Consider the following 22,136-nt stretch of genomic DNA (forward strand, 5'->3'; position numbering starts at 1 on the left):
CATTTGGGGGAGAACATGTATAAGATGCTCCTGGAATATGGACGCACCAGGTTTAGTATATATATCTTTTTTTCCCTGGTTTGTGACCTCTAAACCTGGGTGCGTCTTATATTCCGGAGCGTCTTATACGGCGCGAAATACGGTACTTTTGCTCCATGAAGTGAACAGTACATTTTTATATTAAAAAATGCCATCTAGTAGGTCAGTAGAAAGTCTGTACATCCAGACACCTTTGTAATGCACAAAGAAGCAAATAGTTTTATAATATAGACCAGAAGCCCTATTTCAATGTGAGGTAAAGCTGAAAAAAAACATTATAATCCCTTTACCAATGCCTTATTATACCTCGAATCAAATACCTGTTCCTGCACCTCAGTATCATAGGCTGAACATTTCTCAGAGATTTTATCAGTAGGTGTAAAGAACTAAGATAGCAATAGCTTCTGGCTTGTCAAAGTGCTGAAAGAACTATCACATTGTGTCTATTTATAGATATAAGCTGCATGCCTTTGATTAAACTACACGTAAAAAAATAAATAAAGTTGATTTCCAGTTCTAATCACTCATGAGATGCCCATACAAGACCAGACCAACAAGGCTGTCTGTATAAATGACAACACAGAGGCTTGCACTTACTAGAAACACTGTGGAAGAGTATCTACACTGATTCAGCATTTTCCTGGTAAATGCGGAGGAAGATTTTGCTCCTAGTTATGAGCTTTGCTTGTTAGCAGTTGCTGTCGTTTTTGTTTATTTAGGAGCTGTTTAACAGGAGAGGTAATGTGGAAGTCACTTGGCCAGACAATGGTTGGCTTGACACTTCCCCATGATGCCATGCTTCCACCTATTGTTCTGGAGCAGAGTTCAATCCTCTCAGCCTCGTGTGAGGATTGGGAGACGCAATTCCTGAGTTTATGCCTCAGAATGAAAGATATTAAATATAGACAAGGCAGGACAGAATAGATCCCCTGTGTGCCAGGCAAAGAAAGTACAAGAGGAAGGATACAACACATTGGGCTCGATTCAGTAAACCGTGGTAAGTGTTAGCACGCCTGTGAAAAGCCCTATATCATGCCTAAAGTTAGTTTAGGCATGATAAATTCACATCTAATGACTTTAGGCGTGATAAGTAGGGTGCTAACTGGGTTAGCACCCTTTACTAAATTCACATCGCGCGCACAGTCCCGCACGCAAAACTTTGCGCGCGCACCGCACAAACAGCGCACCCGATGCGCCTATAAGGTCGCATTGGGTGCGACCTTAATGTCGCACCATGTGACGTTAAAGTCGCACGCAATGCGACCTTATAGGCGCATCAACGCACCGTTTTCGTCGCACCGCGATGCGACATTTCGCGCACACCGCGCTGTGGGCACGCATAGTTTTCAGTGTGGGACTTTGCGCGCGATGTAAATTTAGTAAATGGTGCTGACCCAGTTAGCACCCTAGTTATCACGCCCAAAGCCTTTAGGTGTGCTAACTGGGTTAGCACCGTTTACTGAATCAAGCCCTTTGTACCCTTACTAAAAATCACAGGTGAAGGACAGATGCTTCATCACAATCCTGTGATAAGTTCAGTTTTCTTCTAGATTCTTCTTCTTACTACTAACTGTTAATACTGGGAGCAAACAAATGCAATTTCTGTGACAAAACTATGTACTCCTGGTAAGAAATACTTTAAACAATAAGTTCTTTAGAAGACATTATTCTCTGCTTACTGATGACAGTGACATGAAAGGGTTGGAAAAAAAAATTCGGAGAGAAAGATCACAGGGGTGGGTCTTTGGAGAACCATGAACCAAGTAATCATAAATTTTCAATAAATACACTACTCTACATACTTTCTGATTTGATTTTTGGAAAGTATGCAATTTGCTGATTGCACCACAGCCACTGGTACAATGTACAGTGTTCTGTTTCCACTTCGGTCCACACTAGTCCCAGTTGCAGAATGCAATCCGCAGTCTGGGCTCCCGTTTTCAGAAACCAGAATGCAAATGGATCCGTGCTGCCCTTTTGCAGCATACGTTTTTGATCCGTTTGCGTTTTTTTTCACCCCCCAAAAAACGGAGGCTGAGGGGGTAGCAGCCAGGACGGGGGGCTGCAGGCACAGTGGCTGGAAGGGGGGTCAACCCCCCCTCCCTCACCTGCATGTGCGGCAAAAGTAAAATAAGCAAGCAAGAGGGGAAGCAATTACCTCTTCTGCTCGCCGTGTGACTTCCTGCAATGCCGCCCACTAGAGGGTGGCATTGCAGGAGGTCATGGCGAGCAGAGGAAGTAAGGTGATTCCCTGCTCGTTCGCTTATTTTACTTTTGCTGCACAAAGCTTGAGGGGGAGCGGGGATGGGGGAACCCAGGTTACCCCCCCCTTCCTGCCACTGTGCCCGAAGCCCCCCTCCTGGCTGCTACACTCGCACAGGCGCAGAGTACCTCAAGGTCGCCCTCTGCACAGGCGGGGACCCCGGGCCAACGGCTGAGAGCAGAGCTGCGGCGTGGGACATGTCAGCTGCAAGGGGCTGGAAGAAGCCCTGGGTAAGTAGAACCGGAAGGAAGGTTTTTTTGACTGATGACTCCTTTACGACTGTAAGGATAGGTGCACAGCTGCAGGCAAACAAAGCTACTGTAAGAATCCCTCCTGTAGCGTGTTCTGTCCATTGCAGTGGAGCTGCAAATGGACAGTTCTGGCTTATCTAGTTGCATTCGGTTGTGCATTCGCAATAAGTCTCATTGTCATTTGCAATCGCTTTGCAGTTCTGGGCAGCTCAGGATGCTGTCATCATTCCACCAATTGCTTGTTGCAGCTGAGCTGCGGCCAGATAGCCCTTGATTTCCTGCATACATGTTGTTACATAATACTGTATGCATTTCTAATGGGAGTCCTTTGCATTCACAGCCAGTGTGAAAATACTTGCTTACTTGCATCCACTGGAAATTTGTGTGGAAATTTGCGTACTTGCATCCATTGGCTGATGCCGGTTTAAAAGTCTGCCTCCCCTTTTAGACCCTGCCCGTCATAGCGATCAGTACGCTGGTCTGCTGGGCACCTTGTTACTCTGTATAGTTCTGTTATTGTAGTTCTATGCGACCTTATTACTTGTGCATTAGCTAGTTTCTTGATAATTATATATGCAGACTTGCTAATATATATGGATCCGTTAGTTGAGCCGTTTGTTATTTTTCTTATTATTGTGTATTTTCTTATTATTGTGTATTATTGTGTATTGCCTAGTTCCATGCTTGATGGACGTTCACTGCATCCGCAGTGGATCAGTGAAGTCCATTATCCAGATAGCTTGGATTCTTCCATCACCACGTTGGTGACTGGTAGTATTCCTGCTACTCTAGTTTCTGGGAACGTAACTATAGCCTGCAGTTGCTATTAGTTACGTTCTATCCTGTAGTCTTGCCTGGGTGGATGCTTGCTGGTGACTGTTGTTAGCCTGCTTGCTCTGCTTCTGTCGACGTGACTGTGAGCTGCGGTTGCTACTAGTTACACTCCAATCTATAGTCCTGTCCTGTACCTGTCTGAATACTTGCTATCGCTAAGGCAGCACAGTGCGAACTAAGGCAGCGCAACATCGCACTGCACTGCCATTGTGTTTTATTTGTAGCGATATCGGAAGCCCAGAGCTGCAGTTGCTCTGGGCAGCCTGTGTAGCCTCTTCCATTATTCAGCTACCAGCCTCGTTGCTCTGGGTGGTCAAAGTATAACCCCCAAGCATTACAGCTACACAACAGGTTTTTTGAACATGAAAAGTTCAGATCTAAAGGCAATGCTTATAATGTGCACTAATTAAAACAACTTCTTTCAGAATTAGCCTTGCTCGTCTTTGGGGTTAGTTGAGTTTTAAACAAATGAATGAGATCTTCGCATATAGTTCTAGTTATAGATAGGGCCAGATTTAGGGCACCACAGGAGCAAGGGCACCAAAGCAGCAGGCTAAACTGGTGCAGCATTTGTAAGCTTGCAAATGCTGCAATGCAGGGAGATCTGGTGAGGGCCTGACCGCGGAATTCTGCTGCTAGCCGCCTGTGCAGCAGCCATCTTGCTTTCTATGCACGTTTGCATTGTGGCTGGCGGCTATGGACTTGGGAAGCACTGGAGACGGAAGGAATAGGAAGCTTCTGCACTGGATACGAGAGGAGAAATGAGTGACACTGATGGCTGCTGTGGTGTGAAGGCAAGCTGGTTACCTATACTGAAAGGGGGGGGGTGAAAAGGAGGGATTAAGGGAGTCATCTGGCTACCTATACTGGAGGGAAAGGGGGAGGGTCATCTGATTACCTATACTGGGGCTCATCAGGCTACCTATACTGGAGGGAAAGGGCGGATGAGTCATATGGCTATCTATACTTGGGGTCATCAGGCTACCTATACTAAAGGGAAGGTGTGAAGGGTCATCTTGCTACCTATATCTAAGGGGGGCAGCTTGTGACAGTGGCCTTGGGCAGTAAAGAGTACAAATCCGACCCTGGTTATACACAGCAAATTCATTCCAGAAAGGGAAAGGGAGACACAATTTATTTCACTGCAGTTCCCAGGTGATAAGAATTACAGGAAGTGTGGAGGGAATTTTTCCAGCAGGGTCAAAAAACATAATATAGTTTGTATTCCTTAGCCCTCATATTTTTTTTTTCAGCAAAAAAAGAAAATTGTGTTTAGTATTACACTTTCAATGTTGTTTCTTTATTTAGAAATGTTACCTTCATACAGTTGTGCATACTGAGGGAATCCTGCGGCCCGCAGCCAGTCACAAGCCTTCTTTGCCTCAATGTCTGTAACATAATAATTGAAGGTAAATATTACACCAATATTGGACAATAACACACAAATTAATTGACAGTAAACCGCAAAAACAGAAATGCACTTCAACAAGTATCCAACTTTCAGATGTCTTTTGGGTTAGGTCAGATATATTCACATTTAGCCTTGTCCCTTTACATCTTCCTAGTGCTTTAAGGCGCTAGTGGTATCCACAACGCCACCTTGCTGCCCATATGGCATATGTGCCATTTCATTACAGTCACCTACCTAAAAAAGCACATCATGTGCACCTATGACTATGGTGCCCCACAGCTTCCTCTCAATAACCCATATTTTCCTAGATGGTACAGCTGTCCCACTATGTATCTATATTGGTGTGCAGTGTTCCATTCTATTAAAGATGCAAAAAAATAAGAAGAAAGAAACTTGCACCTTCCATCCACAATTTAATTCACAGGAGTGACAGGTACAATAGGTGTAGCGGCGGATTGCATCCAAAAGTACATGAAAATCATGAATCAACATTCAATCCAAGAGAAGCTTACATGTCTAGGTACACACCTACATCGGTGCAGGAGGTGGGTGGCAGGCACTAAGGTGGTGTAGCAAGGTGCACGTGGATGGAAGGTGCACGTTTCTTTCTTCTTATTTTTTGAATTGTTGGACTGTTTTCTGCTATTTTTTTGGAGCACACGTCCTGTGACAGGATATGCAGCCCGCTACTACACGCAGCAATAGCATGCTTATACCAGTGTAATCCACCTTTACATAGAGTTGAGCTGAAATTTTCGTAATTTCGCATTACTATAATTACGCATGCGAAATTTGCGATTACGATGCGAAATTAGCGTAGCGAAATTGCCATTAAAATCGTAATTGAAAATACCGTAAGCGTAATTTTCAACGCGAAATTTCGCGTTTCGTTCATGCCGTAATTTCGCATTAAACGCTACCGTAATTTCGCGTTAAACCGTAACGCTCCGTATAATATAAAAAAGCCGCCGACTTTAAGGGTTAATAGCAAAGCCCCCTTAAATGCTAAGAGCCTCAAATTTGGAGAATATATTAAGGAGATCAGGAGGAATAAGAGGAAAATTTTTTTTTTCAAAAAGACCTTATAGTTTTTGAGAAAATCGATGTTAAAGTTTCAAAGTAAAAATGTATACATTTAAAAACCCGCCAACTTTAACGGTTAATAGCAAAGCCTGCTTAAAGTTTAGGAACACCAAATTCCTAGGGTATATTAAGGGGATCAGTGGGAATAAGAGGAAAAAAATTTTTTTCAAAAAGACCTTATAGTTTTTGAGAAAATCGATTTTTAAGTTTCAAGGGCAAAAATGTCTTTTAAATGCGGAAAATGTCAGTTTTTTTTGCACAGGTAACAATAGTGTATTATTTTCATAGATTCCCCCAAGTGGGAAGAGTTTTACTTACTTCGTTCTGAGTGTGGGAAATATAAAAAAAAAACGATGTGGGGTCCCCCCTCCCAGACCTCTTTAACCCCTTGTCCCCCATGCAGGCTGGGATAGCCAGAATGCGGAGCACCGGCCGCGTGGGGCTCCGCACCCTGACTATACCAGCCCGCATGGTCCATGGATTGGGGGGTCTCGGAAGGGGAGGGGCAGCCAAGCTTTCCCCTCCCCCTCCGAGCCCTTGTCCAATCCAAGGACAAGGGGCTCTTCTCCACCTCCGATGGGCGGTGGAGGTGGAGGCCGCGATTTCCTGGGTGGGGGGTTCATGGTGGAATCTGGGAGTCCCCTTTAAAAAGGGGTCCCCCAGATGCCCACCCCCCCTCCCAGGAGAAATGAGTATAGAGGTACTTGTACCCCTTACCCATTTCCTTTAAGAGTTAAAAGTAAATAAACACACAAACACATAGAAAAAGTATTTTAATTGAACAAAAAACATAACCACGAAAAAAGTCCTTTAATATTCTTAATTAACCTTTAATACTTACCTGTCCCTTTAAATAAATGATCCCACGCAATATCCTCGGAAATGTTCTATCAGTTACAATGTAACAAAGTTATTGCAATGTAACAACTTTGTTACATTGTAACTACGCCGCACCCGACGTCACTCACCGCCGCCGCCGCCACCGCGTCTGCGCTGCAGGACCCGACAGAGCTCTGAGCTATATGAGCTATATAGCTCAGAGCTCTCTAAGCATCTTTGTATTTGGGCTCCAAGGAGCCCCATTGGTCCTTAGCAGACCAATGGGGTTCCTTCTGATTTGAAGGAACCCCATTGGTCTGCTAAGGACCAATGGGGCTCCTTGGAGCCCAAATACAAAGATGCTTCTCAGAGCTCTGAGCTATATAGCTCAGAGCTCTGTCGGGTCCGTGCAGGACGCTTAGTCCCCGCCGGCTCCGCTGCCCTCCCCGCCTCTCCCACATGTCACCCACATGTCACCCACATGTGGCTGACATGTGGGTGACAGATGTGGGCGGGGTGGACAGCGGGAGCTGCGGGGACTTAGCGTCCTGCACGGACGCGTATGCGGCGGCTGAGCGGCGAGTGGCGTCGGGTGCGGCGTAGTTACAATGTAACAAAGTTGTTACATTGTAATAACTTTGTTACATTGTAACTGATAGAACATTTCCGAGGATATTGCGAGGGATCATTTATTTAAAGGGACAGGTAAGTATTAATGGTTAATTAAGAATATTAAAGGACTTTTTTCGTGGTTATGTTTTTTGTTCAATTAAAATACTTTTTCTAAGTGTCTGTGTGTTTATTTACTTTAACTCTTAAAGGAAATGGGTATGGGGTACAAGTACCTCTATACTCATTTCTCCTGGGAGGGGGGGTGGGCATCTGGGGGACCCCTTTTTAAAGGGGACTCCCAGATTCCACCATGAACCCCCCCCCCAGGAAATCGCGGCCTCCACCTCCACCGCCCATCGGAGGTGGAGAAGAGCCCCTTGTCCTTGGATTGGACAAGGGCTCGGAGGGGGAGGGGAAAGCTTGGCTGCCCCTCCCCTTCCGAGACCCCCCAATCCATGGACCATGCGGGCTGGTATAGTCAGGGTGCGGAGCCCCACGCGGCCGGTGCTCCGCATTCTGGCTATCCCAGCCTGCATGGGGGACAAGGGGTTAAAGAGGTCTGGGAGGGGGGACCCCACGTCGTTTTTTTTTTATATTTCCCACACTCAGAACGAAGTAAGTAAAACTCTTCCCACTTGGGGGAATCTATGAAAATAATACACTATTGTTACCTGTGCAAAAAAAACTGACATTTTCCGCATTTAAAAGACATTTTCGCCCTTGAAACTTAAAAATCGATTTTCTCAAAAACTATAACGTCTTTTTGAAAAAAAAATTTTTCCTCTTATTCCCACTGATCCCCTTAATATACCCTGGGAATTTGGTGTTCCTAAACTTTAAGCAGGCTTTGCTATTAACCGTTAAAGTCGGCGGGTTTTTGAATGTTTACATTTTTCCTTTGAAACTTTAACATCGATTTTCTCAAAAACTATAAGGTCTTTTTGAAAAAAAAATTTTTCCTCTTATTCCTCCTGATCTCCTTAATATATTCTCCAAATTTGAGGCTCTTAGCATTTAAGGGGGCTTTGCTATTAACCCTTAAAGTCGGCAGCTTTTTTATATTATACGTAGCGTTACGGTTTAAGTTTAACGCGAAATTACGGTAGCGTTTAATGCGAAATTATGGCATGATACGACTGTAATGCGAAAATTACGCGAAAATTACGCTTACGCGAAATTTCGCGAAATCCTTCTTCATTACGATTATGTACTTACGGCCATAATCGTAATTACACTAATTACGCGAAATTTCGCAAAATCGTAATTAGGTCATTACGCTCATCCCTGCCTTTACACTGCAAGCAATTGTATGGAAAGTGCCACACACCATTTCTCTTTTTCTATCATTGACTATACTGACCGTCTATTAAAGAGCCTACCCGCATTTATACTCTGTATTTTCTTGTCAAATATGTGTGGATTTGCTCCAATAAGTGTACTCCTTGAGTAAGTGTACTCCGTTGATGGTAAATTCAGCAGAAGAAGTAACATTGTGGTAAGCAAGTCACAGTGAAAGAGACTGTTTGGGAACCCCAGTGTCAGATCTAGGGATAATAAAAAAGGCTGCTTACCTGACATTTTCCTACTTTTCCAACTTTTGGCCTACACTGAGCAACCAGATACGGAAGTGAGGTGCACTGTTTTAGGGTCATTGAAGACCTAACAAAGGATAAGTCTAAACTGGTCCTAACCATGCCAATAACTTCAACCAGCTATTATGGCTATAGTGCCAACCTGGTATTTCTAACCTGGCATGGTAAATCTAACCCAGTAAAAAATACAATTAAAAAAGTGTACAAAGCTGGCACCACCGGATGAAGTAAAAAAGCTCTTTATTCAAACATCATTAAAATGACATTCAGTCAGTAATCAAAAATGTAGCAATGCCATTGCTACATTTTTGATTACTGACTGAATGTAATTTTAATGACGTTTGAATAAAGAGCTTTTTTACTTCATCCGGTGGTGCCAGCTTTGTGGAATTTTTGTTACTGGGTCACTAGGTACTGTGACCATGAGCTAAGGCACACAGAGGTCTTCTTGCATGGGTGCTTCTCCATTTTTGTGAATTGTGAATAAAAAAAGTGTGAATAATTTTCATATTTGACTTTAGCTTAGGACAGAGTCACTCCAGTGTCCACAGATAACACCATCTGTAAGCAAGGGGTTTTTGTTTTATTTGCAAGGCAAGTCTGAAGCTAAAAATTAAAAAGAAAAAACCTACGTACCTAAGGACCTCACCTCTGGGGCTCCTCAGGGGGTATAGGTCCTGTAGAGACTGCCCGTTCCTCTTCTCATCCCCTCGTTCCCCGACAGGCTCCTCCGTTTAAATCTCATGCCGCGGGAGGCCTTTGGCAGCTCTGTACTGCGCACACGCAAGTGCGCGAGAGAGGGTGCATGTACTGCATGTGCAGTATGGAGCTGCCCATCTTCGGGAGCCTGAGTACTCCTGAAGACTTCCAAAGCCCAACCACACCAGAAAACAGCAGTCTCCGATCCATGGGTCGGAAACTGCTAACGGGGGAGCCAGTGCAGGAACAATAGGATGAGGAGAGGAACGGAAAGGCTCTATAGGACCTCCTTAGGTAAGTATCTGGGTTTTTTTTGCTTTAATTGCTTGATGAAGTAATTGTACTATGGTGAGTCTATAGTGCTCTGCTATCATCACATTCTGTCCACCTACATGCAGAAGTGTCACTTAAGGTGAAAGGAAAAAAACCATAAACACTGCGTAGAAACAGCACATCAGATATTACAACAAAAATCATGTAAGATTGGGCCTACACACAGTCAGCTATATGGCTGTTCTTAAAGCAGTAGGATTAGCCATGCTATGCCAGGGGAAAAAAACACATATATAAGTAGATAAATACTTGATCTACTTACATAACACATGTATTGTACTGTCCACGTTTTGATTTCAGTAAATGTTATAAAGTAAATGAAGAGAATTCTGTTCCTGGTGGGGGCCATGTCTTTTGTCCACAGTTTAGGCTAACTTTGTAATGTCATTTCTGCACTTTACTTTTTTCTTTTCTCCTCCAATCGCTGAGTCACCTCAGCCTTGCTTGTAAACACAAGTGAGCAGGGGATCAGGTTTCAGATAAGCAGCTAGCAGGGAAATAAAGGGAAGAGGAGGAATATATTATAGATAAAAAGAACCCCCAGCATGCAACTGTTTGGCACTGACTACTAAAGGGCCAGTGTTCCTTAAGTATGTGATAACTCCAAATCATAACAGCAGAAAAAGTTTTGAAAGTTTTGAATGCAGGATTAGCATCTTTATCATTGAATACACTCAGACCAGTTGCTGTTGAAATTTGATTTTTAAATTGACACTCTTGATGACTGACTATTCTAAAATTCTGATACAGCATTACATTTTAAACATGTAACATGTATACAAAGACCTTCCTTTCACACTTTTGTTCCCAAACAAAATATCCTTTTCCTGTCACAGAGTGTCAGACATAAACACAATACAACATATAGGATCGATCAATAGCAGCACATACAATCGATCAACAACCAATCTACTCAGTTATTGCTGATCGGTCTGCAGAAGAAATTTCCTTTGATTCACAGACAATTTGATAATTTGACTGAAAATGAATATCGACCCTTACACATAAGAGGTAACATGAGATGACTTAGCAACATCAGAATAGTTACATGTATTTTTATAATATTGTCTCTAATCATGAAGTACTGTAGATACAGTAGTGATAACTTTTCTATGTTCAAATTACACAGGTGCATCTATATCATGTGTCTGGATAGTGTACTGGTCAAGGGCTCTGCCTCTGTCACAGGAGACCAGGATTCAAATCTTGGCTTGGCCTGTGCAGTAAACCAGCATCTATTCAGTAGGAGACCTGGGGCAAGACTCCCTAACACTGCTACTGCCTATAGAGAACGTCCTAGCGGCTGCAGCTCTGGCACTTTGAGCTCGCTAGGAGAAAAGTGCAATGTAAGTGTTCTGTGTCTTGTGACTGTAGTGGTTTAACTTCACATGTCAAAGTACATAGTACCTCAGATGCCCCACCCCCCAAAAATAAAAATTGTAAGCAGTTATAGGTGGACTCAGAACTTTGCATATTATTGTTAAATATAGTGCTATAAAGCACACAGGAAGGTATTTGTGGGTGCTGGGACTGGGTTACAATACAAAGGCCTAATTTAGGACATACTTTGCTATATTGACTGGTGCTCTTTTTCTTTTGGTCACATTTACATTTTTACCATCCAGCTATGGCCTCACTCCATCAAACTAAAATATATTTCTGAGGTCAACACTGTACATAACCAACAATTTTTGCCATGTAACGTAAAATGATGTATTCATTAATTTTCCAGAGAAGATGCGTGCTCATAATCTTGTAATTTCCTTTTTGCTGCATCCTTCGCCTACTACATGTATGAATCCATGGCTCATCTATACAACAGCACTAAAACCGTGCGCACACATCCTGAGTATAAACGCTAATAAAGGCAATAAACAGAACATTTAAATTACCAAGTATACCTAAAGATATGTTTGTACTTTCACGTCATGAAAGCAAAGGTCTGCCTTTATGCTTCTATACATAAATGTGGAAAACACAAGGGCATGCAGTAAAAGAATGATGCAGAATGAAGGCAAGTTGAAACTGAATGATGTCAAATAGGAGTTGAAATAAATGTCTTGTGTTTAAGGCACCTTGTCAGGTGATTTGCTTATCATTCTTCAAGCCCATTGTGATTATCCCACTCCTGCACGTTTCTATATCTCCCCCTCCCCTTCATAGTGTCAAATAGTTTCCACTGCTAAATATTTTCCAGTAGGAGCTGAGAAAAGACGGTTACAACAGTTCTCCTAGTTTAGAGCACTACTCACACTGTGTTGCAGGAAAGGCACCCAAACACCCAATAAGAAAGAACAAGCAAGCATACAATACTTTTTTTGCAACCCATTTTCCTTTATCAGCATAAAGACTTACATAAACATAAAACTACCAGCCAGTTTAACACTAGCCTATAATGCTTACAACTCCCTACCCTTACCATACAATGTAGAGCAGGGTAAGGACTTTTCTTTGCTGTAATAAAGTCTGTCCACCCTGCATCTCTAGAATCACGACTCCTCTTCTATTTCTGGACCCTCTTCCTGTAGACCTAGTTTCCATACACTAACATTAGAATGCATGTTGGCGTATAGAAGCCAGAACTGCAGGAAGAGGCATCAGAAGTAAGAGAAGTGCTTAGTGTCATAAGTGTAACTACAGGCAAGCAGCCCCTGCAACCGTAAGGGGCCCCAGAGCTGTGAGGGTCCCCAATTACTAACCTTCACTTCCTCCAATAAAGGAGTTTATCCTGTAGATCAGGTGCTTTTGTAGCTACACTTGTTATGGGTGTGAAGATTATGATGGCCCCACTTTTATGGCCCTTGCAAGATGGGCCCCTTGGCTATGAGAGTCACAATGACTCCTGAGCAATAAACCATTAAAGCTGTGAAGTGCTGAATTGTAAAAAATGGCCTGGTCACTAGTGGTGTATAAACCTCTGGTCCTCAAGTGATTAAAGAGAAAACAAAGTGAAATTGTCTCTTTTTATAGCATTAGGGCCATGGGATCTAGAAAACAACAATTCTGCATGGCAAGGGCAATATATGCAACCTAATGTTCCAGAAGGACACCACATCAACATTACAAGGTGAAGGTGTACAATTTGAACCACACAGATCCTGACTGAAGGGTTAGACTGGCACAAGAATAGCCACTGATGTACTTGAATTATAGGACACCATGGGAGTTCTCAGAAGAATAATCTCTGAATGGGACACATTTGAAGACTCTGAACAGAAATCGCAAAGTATATTTTCCTCCAGCACCACTACAGACACTAACCCATAAATGTTTAAGGTGATGCCCATAAATGTTACATAAAAGGCATTTAATCAAGCACTGGGCTAAAGCCAAAACAGAGCAAATGTATAGCAAAATTCCTCAGAGAAATGCAGCATAACAAAGTAGCTCACAAACAATTCAAGGCATAGAAATCAAACATAAATTAGCGCAATCCATGATTTAACGTAAATTGCTTTGTGTCAGTGTAGCCAAAGCAGCGCTGGAAAATGCAGAAGCACTTTTATGAACACAGAAACAAAGGTGGTAGTAGATCCCCAACTAATGCCCTGGAAATGACTCACTCAAACCATTATCCCTTCCATGGAGCTGAGGCCAGGTCAGCGTTTATGTAAGACAAAGGACAACTTAGCTTATTTTCAGGAAGTTTCACAGCTCCTTAATCTATGCACTGCTAATTCAGTCACATCATCTATAGATCCCAAAGATCTAAGTACAGCTTAGCTGATTTATCATGGAAGACATCGCTCCTTTAGAATTGCACAGGCCGATAAACTGGACCAAATCATTGCAGTCCTATATGGAATGCAGGGGAACCAGAAGAGCTCATGCCCACCTACCTATTCAAAAACATTCTATACTTTATTACCCCAAATGCCGCAGTGCCTTTGATGACAACCTGAAGTCAGGGGACTGTATGCTTCCATCTTTATGCTGAATTACATTGATTATTTTGGCCTCAGCAGTCTGAGTCACACATGTATAACAAGCATTCAGCCAGGGAGACTGTAAGACCACCTTATTTGCATATTCATTCTAGACTAGAGAATTACAAGCAGCCAATCATCACAGCAGCCATGCAAACAGAGAGAGAAAAGCATTAGCTCCCTCCATGCTCCTCTTACATCAAGTCTTCTTTAATATCATAACAAAATAATCGCAAACATATTCCATAAAGGAAAGACCAGTTGTCATGCACACATTGATTTCCTTTTACCCCCATTAGCCCCATTTTCAAGAAAGTGTTATCAAGATCATTCTGTAGTATGTCACTATCCTGCTGAGTATTGATAATTCTATATAATCTAGAATCATCTGAAAAGATGACAACATGCACAGACTAAGTGAACTTCCTACATCCTGCCAGCACACACCAACATTACAGTTTTGTTAAAAAGCAGAAGATGGGCAATCTTGCGCTGCACAGACAGCCTGGCCGCCAACAGGTAACACACTCTAGCAGCTCCTCCAAGCTGGGTTGCACAGCTGGGCTTGGTAGAAAACAAAATGGAAGAGGGGAGGAGCGCTCCGTAGTATATTAACCTTTATTATATAAAAACAATGCGCATACAAATTTGCACTTACTAGATACAAGATGTGACAGTCGTATAACATGGGCTAAAAAGCCCTCTCAACAGCAACCAACACAGGAAACCTGGTAACAGCTGTGGCCAATAACCATCCTGGTCTAGATGGTGGTGTGGTGCTCTACGTGTGCTGGATGGCGTCACAACGCATTTTGGTGTATCCACACCTTCATCAGCACCTGACGAAGGCGTGGATACGCCGAAACGCGTCGTGACGCCCTCCAGCACACGTAGAGCACCATGTCGGGCACCTCAGGTCTTCACCACCATCTAGACCAGGATGGTCATTGGCCACAGCTGTTACCAGGTTTCCCGTGTTGGTTGCTGTTGAGAGGGCTTTTTAACCCATGTTATATGCCTTTCACATCTTATATGTAGTAAGTGCAAATTTGTATGCGCATTGTTTTTATATATTAAAGGTTAATACACTACGGAGCGCTCCTCCCCTCTTCCATTCAGTTTTGTTAAAAGCCCATAATAGAGTAGTGGCATTAGGACTGGCAGTTTATAAGAAACTGCACATAGTAAACCAATAGAAGAGTTACATTAATATAGCTACAGTAGAGTATTGTACTGTGTTAGCCATCAGTAAAAGCAAGAAGTTTTGAATCAGGAGGATACCATTTATTGGCTAATTGGCTTATTTAAAAAAAATAAAAGTAAGCTTCCGGCAATTCCGCCTTCATCAGACTTGAATCCTGTTTGCTTACATGATGTTAGAACAGACAGCTATATACAAGTAACATCAAATACAGCCATTTATGCACTTTCATTTTCAGTTATTAAAAGACTTGAGCATCAGGATCTCTAGTAAAAGGCTTCACATTTTGAATAAATAACTTTATATTCAAGTGTACCAAGGGATCTATAAAAATGTTGACACTAACATTCCACACAACTGCTCAATTACTGCAAACAATTCAGTCTTATCTATCAGTGGGCTAAAAGCAATTTCTAAAGAATACTAATGATTCAATATAGAAATATGAATGGTGATACTTAGTCCCTGATCACACATAGTAAAACCGACGGCTTTGTTCTCAGTCCAGTGTTCTCCCCAGAATTTTTTACCAGCTGGGTGGCATCAAAAAGTAGCCGGGTGTCAAGAAAAATTAGCCGGGTGGGGCGACATGAGAATGCAGGGCCGGTGCTTCTGTGTGCAACTCTGCTTACAGCATAGGAGAAGGTGAGCTGATAACAGCCGGGTGGTCACCAAATCTAGCCGGGTGGAGCACCCGGATAAAAGAGCCTGGGGAGAACACTGCAGTCATATTTGAGAGGAAGGGGAGATAGTCTGTACTTAGGTGAAGAAGGTGGAGAAGATCATAATGGCCATCAATGTAAATTAGGGCTGTGTTGGCAGGGACTCTGACTGACCTCCAATGGTAAATAGTGTTTTATTAGGTAAAGTGTATGAAGAACACCAATCAGAAATGTATCTACAAATCATGGGACCCCACAGTCAACCTTTCATGGGGCAGCACCAACATTCACATTCTCTTCCCCCACAACCTAAATAACTCACACAGCAAGGGAATCCCAGTGGTTATAAAGCAATGCAGCCACCACAGCTGCAGCTGCTGCTCCTTTGATTGTTACACCTCTGCAGAATAAAATACAAATTTATATTGGTGTAAGAGGAGAACACACCCACCACTAGCATATATTGGGACTTTCTTTGTAAGCGTGAGTGCTGCAGAGGAGGGAAGGTGGGTGAAATAATAGTAACATTTGTAAGTAATAGTAAATCTCCAGAAGCACCTAACCAAGTAACCAACAAACCTTCCCTAATCTACATACAGACTATTGTGCCTACCAAATAAGTATTGAATATGGCATTTCCAGTGTTTAGTTGAACTCCTGTCATTATTTCTTTGGCGGGGGAAGGGAATGCACAGATTAGCAATGCAAATTTGAGTGGGAGCATTGACACCACTTATCAAAGTAATTAATGTACAACACTGTACAATTACTCTGGAAGTTTAACAACACCATAAGTTATGTAATGCCTATAATGGGTCTCATGGTGTGAAGGTGATGCGATCATGTCTGTGTATTGAGTTAGCTGTTCACATTTGTTTACAACAACATGTGGTCAAACCGGAAACAGTCCATCAAACTGTATGAGTCCTAGTATACAAACACTCTGCTTATCTTTCTAAGACTGTTATGGAAATCCACTGCTATTAGCTCCCACATATATTTTTGGGTTGGTCAGCAATCTCTTTTTACATAATTCTGAAATCTATAACCTCCCTCAGCACATATGCAGAAATAAAAGTATTTTATAGGAGAAATCATATGAAGAATTTCTAAGGGCAATTTCCCCTGCAAATTGCGATCACAAACGTACTGCGATACAATCACCATTTTTTCTATTTACACCAAGCTTTTCTTCATGCAATTAGGTTAGTTTTAAAAAAAAAAGAAGACTGTGCAATTGCAAGAAAACTGAATAGCACAGTGTTTGGTATGTGATGTTCTTGCACTCACATCAATTTTAAATTAATAGGGAAAACAGGAAAAATGCAGCATATGCTACTTTTGCGTTTGAGGAAAAATCTCATCACATCAATGAAAAGAGGACCAACAAAGCGAGTGTGATATGAAAATTGGATCCAAGAGCGGACAGTGGAAAAGGGGCGTTAGCTCTAATTGTTATTTACAGTGATCCCCTGCTAATTTTGCTTGTTGGCCCTCTGACCAAGAAATGACTAGTCTATAATTGAAATGGTAGGTTTATTGTCGCTTTGAGAGACGGAGTAACAACAAAAGAACCCTCAAAAACCCATTGACCCAAAGTCAGAGCTGGATGTGCATTGTAATGAGTTTCTCTGATTTCTATCTACAGCAAAAGAATAGAGTTTGCCTTGAGCACTACAGCCAGTTAAAAACGTTGAGCAGGTAGCTTGTATACCTAAAAGTGTTTTAACTGGCAAGTATGTTTTAATGTCACATTACCCTTGACGGAATGTCTCCTGACATTCTGGATCTAAATCCAGCAGTGTTTAGCCCAACATATAAACAATGGTAATATCAATGTCAATATTTGAATAGTAATCATAATGCATACTGTTTAAACAAAGAACACAGAAGTCAGAATGACCCTGGTCACAGGCACCTAAAGATCTGACATGGTGTTCTGTAAAGCCTGGAAAAATCTGTAGGCCTATTCTGTTCGTGTAAATTACACTCTTTTCATGTATTTGTTACAGATTTAATGTGCTGACTATTTAAATGTATATAAAAATACATTTTACCGATTCCAGATATGCAAAACATAAATCAAAAATACAGAGTTCCTAAAACGTTTATTACCCCATATGAATATGAAATATCGTACTTCTCTGTGTAAATACAACCTAAACCTGTTCTTTTCTTACATAATCCCCAAAACATAAAAAAATGAAAGCTCAGTTGAAGAAATAGTTTAAAATATCCCTCCGGTCGTTTATCTGCAGAAGAAAATGATGCAGGCAATGTCTGTGGGTGGCAAACATATGAGATCTTTTACAACTTTTAACTGTTGATTAGTCTTGCACATCTGTCAGCTGTCATAAGTATTATTCTGGCCTTATAATAGTAAAGTTTAACTATAACCACGCCCCTAGGTGCACACAGTATGCCTAAACTGTACCCTTATAAGTTCTGTATTTTGCATAAATTTCAAAAAGCTGCATGTTTAAAAGGGCGCAGGATAATGGTGGTAGAATATCGGCAGTTTTACCAATATTTAACCAATATTTTACCATGACCTAACCACACCCTACTCTCACACAGAACCCTCCCCTGGTGGTGCCTAACCCTTAACCACCTTCGGATGGTGCATAACCCTTAACTCCACCCCTGGTGGTTCCTAATCCTTAACCCTCCTTTAGTTGTGCTTAACCCTTAACTTCCTCAGCTGGTTCGTAACCCTTAACCCCCCCTCCCCCAACCTTAACCCCAATAGTTTGTTTAATAGGGCACCAGAATTGGGGCTACAAATAGAGGCTAGAAATTGCAGCATCAAATAGCAGCTACACAAAGAAAATAGCAGCTACAAATTGTAGCCGCTATTATAGCAGGTGCCAGTGTAATACTGTGTGCGCCAAGATTTCTGTACAGCCACTAAAATCAATAGGGGAGATAGCTGCACCCTTTTAAACTTGCGGTGTTTTCAAATGATCCTCTTATTTCTACTTATGACTAAGGCTGGTGAATGAGATGCCAATAATTCTGAGCTGATGCAGGATTATGGAAATTTTGTATAAAAACGTATACAGCTTGAAATTGGACCGAATTCCAGCCTGGCTACATTCTATTGTTTCAAGCTCCATACATTTGCATACAAAATGTGCATAATCCTGCATTTGCTTCCCTCTGACCATCCCTAGTTATGACACCTGGGCCCATATGCAATAACATTTTTCTCCTGAGTTTTCTCCTGAGTGTTATTTTTAAACTTGTCAAAAAAATGCCGTTTAAGCCACCAGAAAGCAAGAAAATACTTTAAAATTATTTTGACAGTACTTTTCACCTACTTTTCAGTACTTTTTCAGTTGAGAAGTACTGGAACGTTATTTTAAATAGAACATGAAAAATTATCTCCTAGGAGAAAACTCAGGTGAAAAAGGGAATTGCATATGGGCCCTGGTCGGCCTGTATTTAAGGTCACACATTGAGATGGTTCATGGCCTGCCTATGAAGAAGTAGGCTTTTGACCATGAAACCCGTTAGAAAATGTCTGTGGAACACCTTTCAGCAGCACAGCCTTCTAAATATTATAATACTGATAATGTGTATTGCTAGGTAGACCTAATGGGGTTGTATCCTATAAAGTCATAATTTTGCTGACACCATTTTAATGCAAATTTGCAGTTTATTTTCTAAATTTGTGTTCTTACTGAATTTGTGTTGTTATGCAAAATGTATATGTATTGCATATGTTTTATGTGCACATTTTAAAGTGCCCTTTCTATAAATATGGCCTGAGGTGGGCCCTCTTTTATGTATTTGAGAGCATTTATTATTAAATTTAGGATGGTTTTATTGAATTTGTTGTATCTGAACCGTAAAATTATAGTGCTCAGATCACCAAGTCATCACTATTCACTGGTGATTAATGCTGTTGTACACATGCATACATTTTTTATATAATTCAGTTTTCATTTGTTTAATTGTTTTTCATTGCTTCCATTGTGACTTAGCCCTAATTTTCTACTTAGTATTCATTATTTGGCAACCTGACTTGCGTGTTCATCGTCATTGTCTCATTGCATGACCCAGTTTCCCTTGAGCTTTAGTTTACACAGGAAATTTTTCAGCAGAATTTCCTGGTACAATTCAAGGTTCAGAGTTCCATTGATGATGGAAAGCCATTTTGGTCCAGAGGCAGTAAAGCAGGCTTAAATAATGATACTGCCACCACTTCTCAGGGATGGAATATCATGCATGGAATACAGTAGTTGCCTTTTGCCAAACAACTTTTTCATACAAGCCAAAAACTTCTGTTTGTCTCATTCACGTACAGGACACGGTACATTCAGTAGCTTTCTGGCTTATCCCTGTGATCTTCAACAAGCTATAGACGCCGGCAATGTTCTTTTTGGATATTGGTGGTGCTTTATTTGCAACCCTATTATGCAGATCACCGTTTTTCAGTTCCAACTTTTCAAAATACTTTTTTTTTTCTCTGAACTGCCCTTTAGTAAACTGTTGCCATGGCTGCAATGAAGTATTTTTTTTTACTGAAAGTATGGAAACTAATAGCTGGCTGCAAAGAGAAATGGAAAGGTTATTTATATGTGCATTACAAAATGACATATGCACCACTGATATGTTACAGGAAATGTTTAGCAAAAGTGAATTTGGACTGTTATCAAATATATTAGAAAGGTGATGTTCCTGTTACAAAACCCGTTTCTTCATTAGGTTGACATTCAGGCCTTTATATACCTATGTATGACTCATAATGGCAACTTTACACTCATGTACATGACAAGCCTTTGTAAACAGCACACTGGGTTACAGTACCAAGCCAAACAGAGCTCTAAATTCTTCCCATTTAAAAATAGAGAAATCTTATATGTAAAAGCAATGATGCAAAGGCACTTTTAGGACTGAGGAGTTCACATGTCAGGCTATTCTTATGAAAAGGAATGCAGCCAGTCTACTGGTGCAATATACACATTCCTTTCCAGACAGCAGACACGTGCTGGTCAAGGCTGACGACTATGTGCAGAATAGTGCAGAGGATGTTCTCCATGAAACATGGTCTTACCAACTTAAAACAATATTAATAAGAATCAGTTCAGCTATCTTCATCATGCCTGAACATGTCGTGATAGCAACAATAGGAATCAAAAGACCCTCAACTAAAAATGATGTACATAGCATAATTTCCATCACAATGTACAAAAACAGTTGTTTATTTCCACAACAGGTGTGAAGTGCAAATAATTTCATCTTGCCCCCAGTTGGAGGCTTTCAGCTTTATGGTGAAGGTCATGTACTTCACACAGTCAAAGAAAGTGTTAATGATAGTCTAGCAGCTATACCAGCTAATGAATAGGGAGAGACCCCAGGAGGGATGACCAGAATAGGAGGAAAAGACCATTTCCTAGCAGATTGTCATCATTGTACTAGAAAAAACAACTGCCTGCATAAGTACAGTGCCTAGAAATTCTCGCTAAAAGTGTGAATGTAGAATTATGAACAATTTTACTTCTCTGACTATTTCTGTGAGTTAAGAATCTCCCTAATCCCAGTTACAGTACCGCCAAGGCTTCAACGTCACATCTTTTTCTGCTGGAGAAGATGATTTGCTTTTATAAAAGCAATTACATTCAAACTTAAATTAATTAAATTCTAATTTGTGAAAGAGATGCCCAAAGGCTAAAATGATAAGTACCAGTGCAAAAGCATAGAATAACGCATATGAATAACTCAGAGAAACTCCATATGTTTGCGGCTACTGAGACTGAGGCTACTGAGACTGAGGCTTAGTAAAAATAGCAAAGGCCAGACCAGGTAACAGAGGAGATAATCAAAAAATTATGGAATAACACAGTCATTACATACATACATAGTGGAAAAGTCAGAGACAGAAGGATCTTCAGAGTCAACCTGTAGTGGGCTATTCACTTTTTTAAAAAATTTTCTAAGAAGATATTTTCAAACCTTATCAATAAAATACTTTTAAAGCTCTCACTAAACAAGAAATTACTCAAAATGACTTTGATATTACCTTTTTACCTAAGTTTTAGTATTTTATCCAATGCCACCCTGGTTTCCACCTTGCCATGTTTCCACCCCCTCTTTCCATGTCCCTGCAACTCCAGCCACACCCCCTCACAGCCCCCTTCCCCCCCCCCCCCCCCCCTCACACCACACCACCCCAATGTTATTGTCACTTGGCCGCTGCTGCAATAATGAAGTCAGGCAGTTGTCACATGGAGAGGGTGGCAGGAGATAATATTTGTGCCTATGGTCAGATTCTTATCTGACTAGGGTGACCCACTAGGGCTCAGTAGAGACACACTAGTGACAGCAGCCAATACTGCTTAGGTAATGAGGCTGTACTATATGCATACACTATACTTTAAAGCCTTACCACCAGACAGTGGACATTGC

At 41.5% G+C, this 22,136-nt stretch overlaps 1 protein-coding gene across 5 annotated transcripts in view; it reads right to left on the bottom strand.

The window, feature by feature from the left end:
- Positions 1-22,136, bottom strand: part of STARD8 (StAR related lipid transfer domain containing 8) — a 346,992-nt gene that overhangs the window by 78,647 nt on the left and 246,209 nt on the right. For all 5 annotated transcript variants that reach the window (XM_068247659.1, XM_068247661.1, XM_068247660.1 and 2 more), the window contains one exon: positions 4,705-4,776. In XM_068247659.1, the coding sequence (XP_068103760.1) occupies positions 4,705-4,776 (72 nt within the window). The remainder of the gene's footprint in view (positions 1-4,704; positions 4,777-22,136) is intronic.

The sequence above is a fragment of the Hyperolius riggenbachi genome, chromosome 8 (assembly GCF_040937935.1).
Source record: "Hyperolius riggenbachi isolate aHypRig1 chromosome 8, aHypRig1.pri, whole genome shotgun sequence".
Lineage (NCBI taxonomy): Eukaryota > Metazoa > Chordata > Amphibia > Anura > Hyperoliidae > Hyperolius > Hyperolius riggenbachi.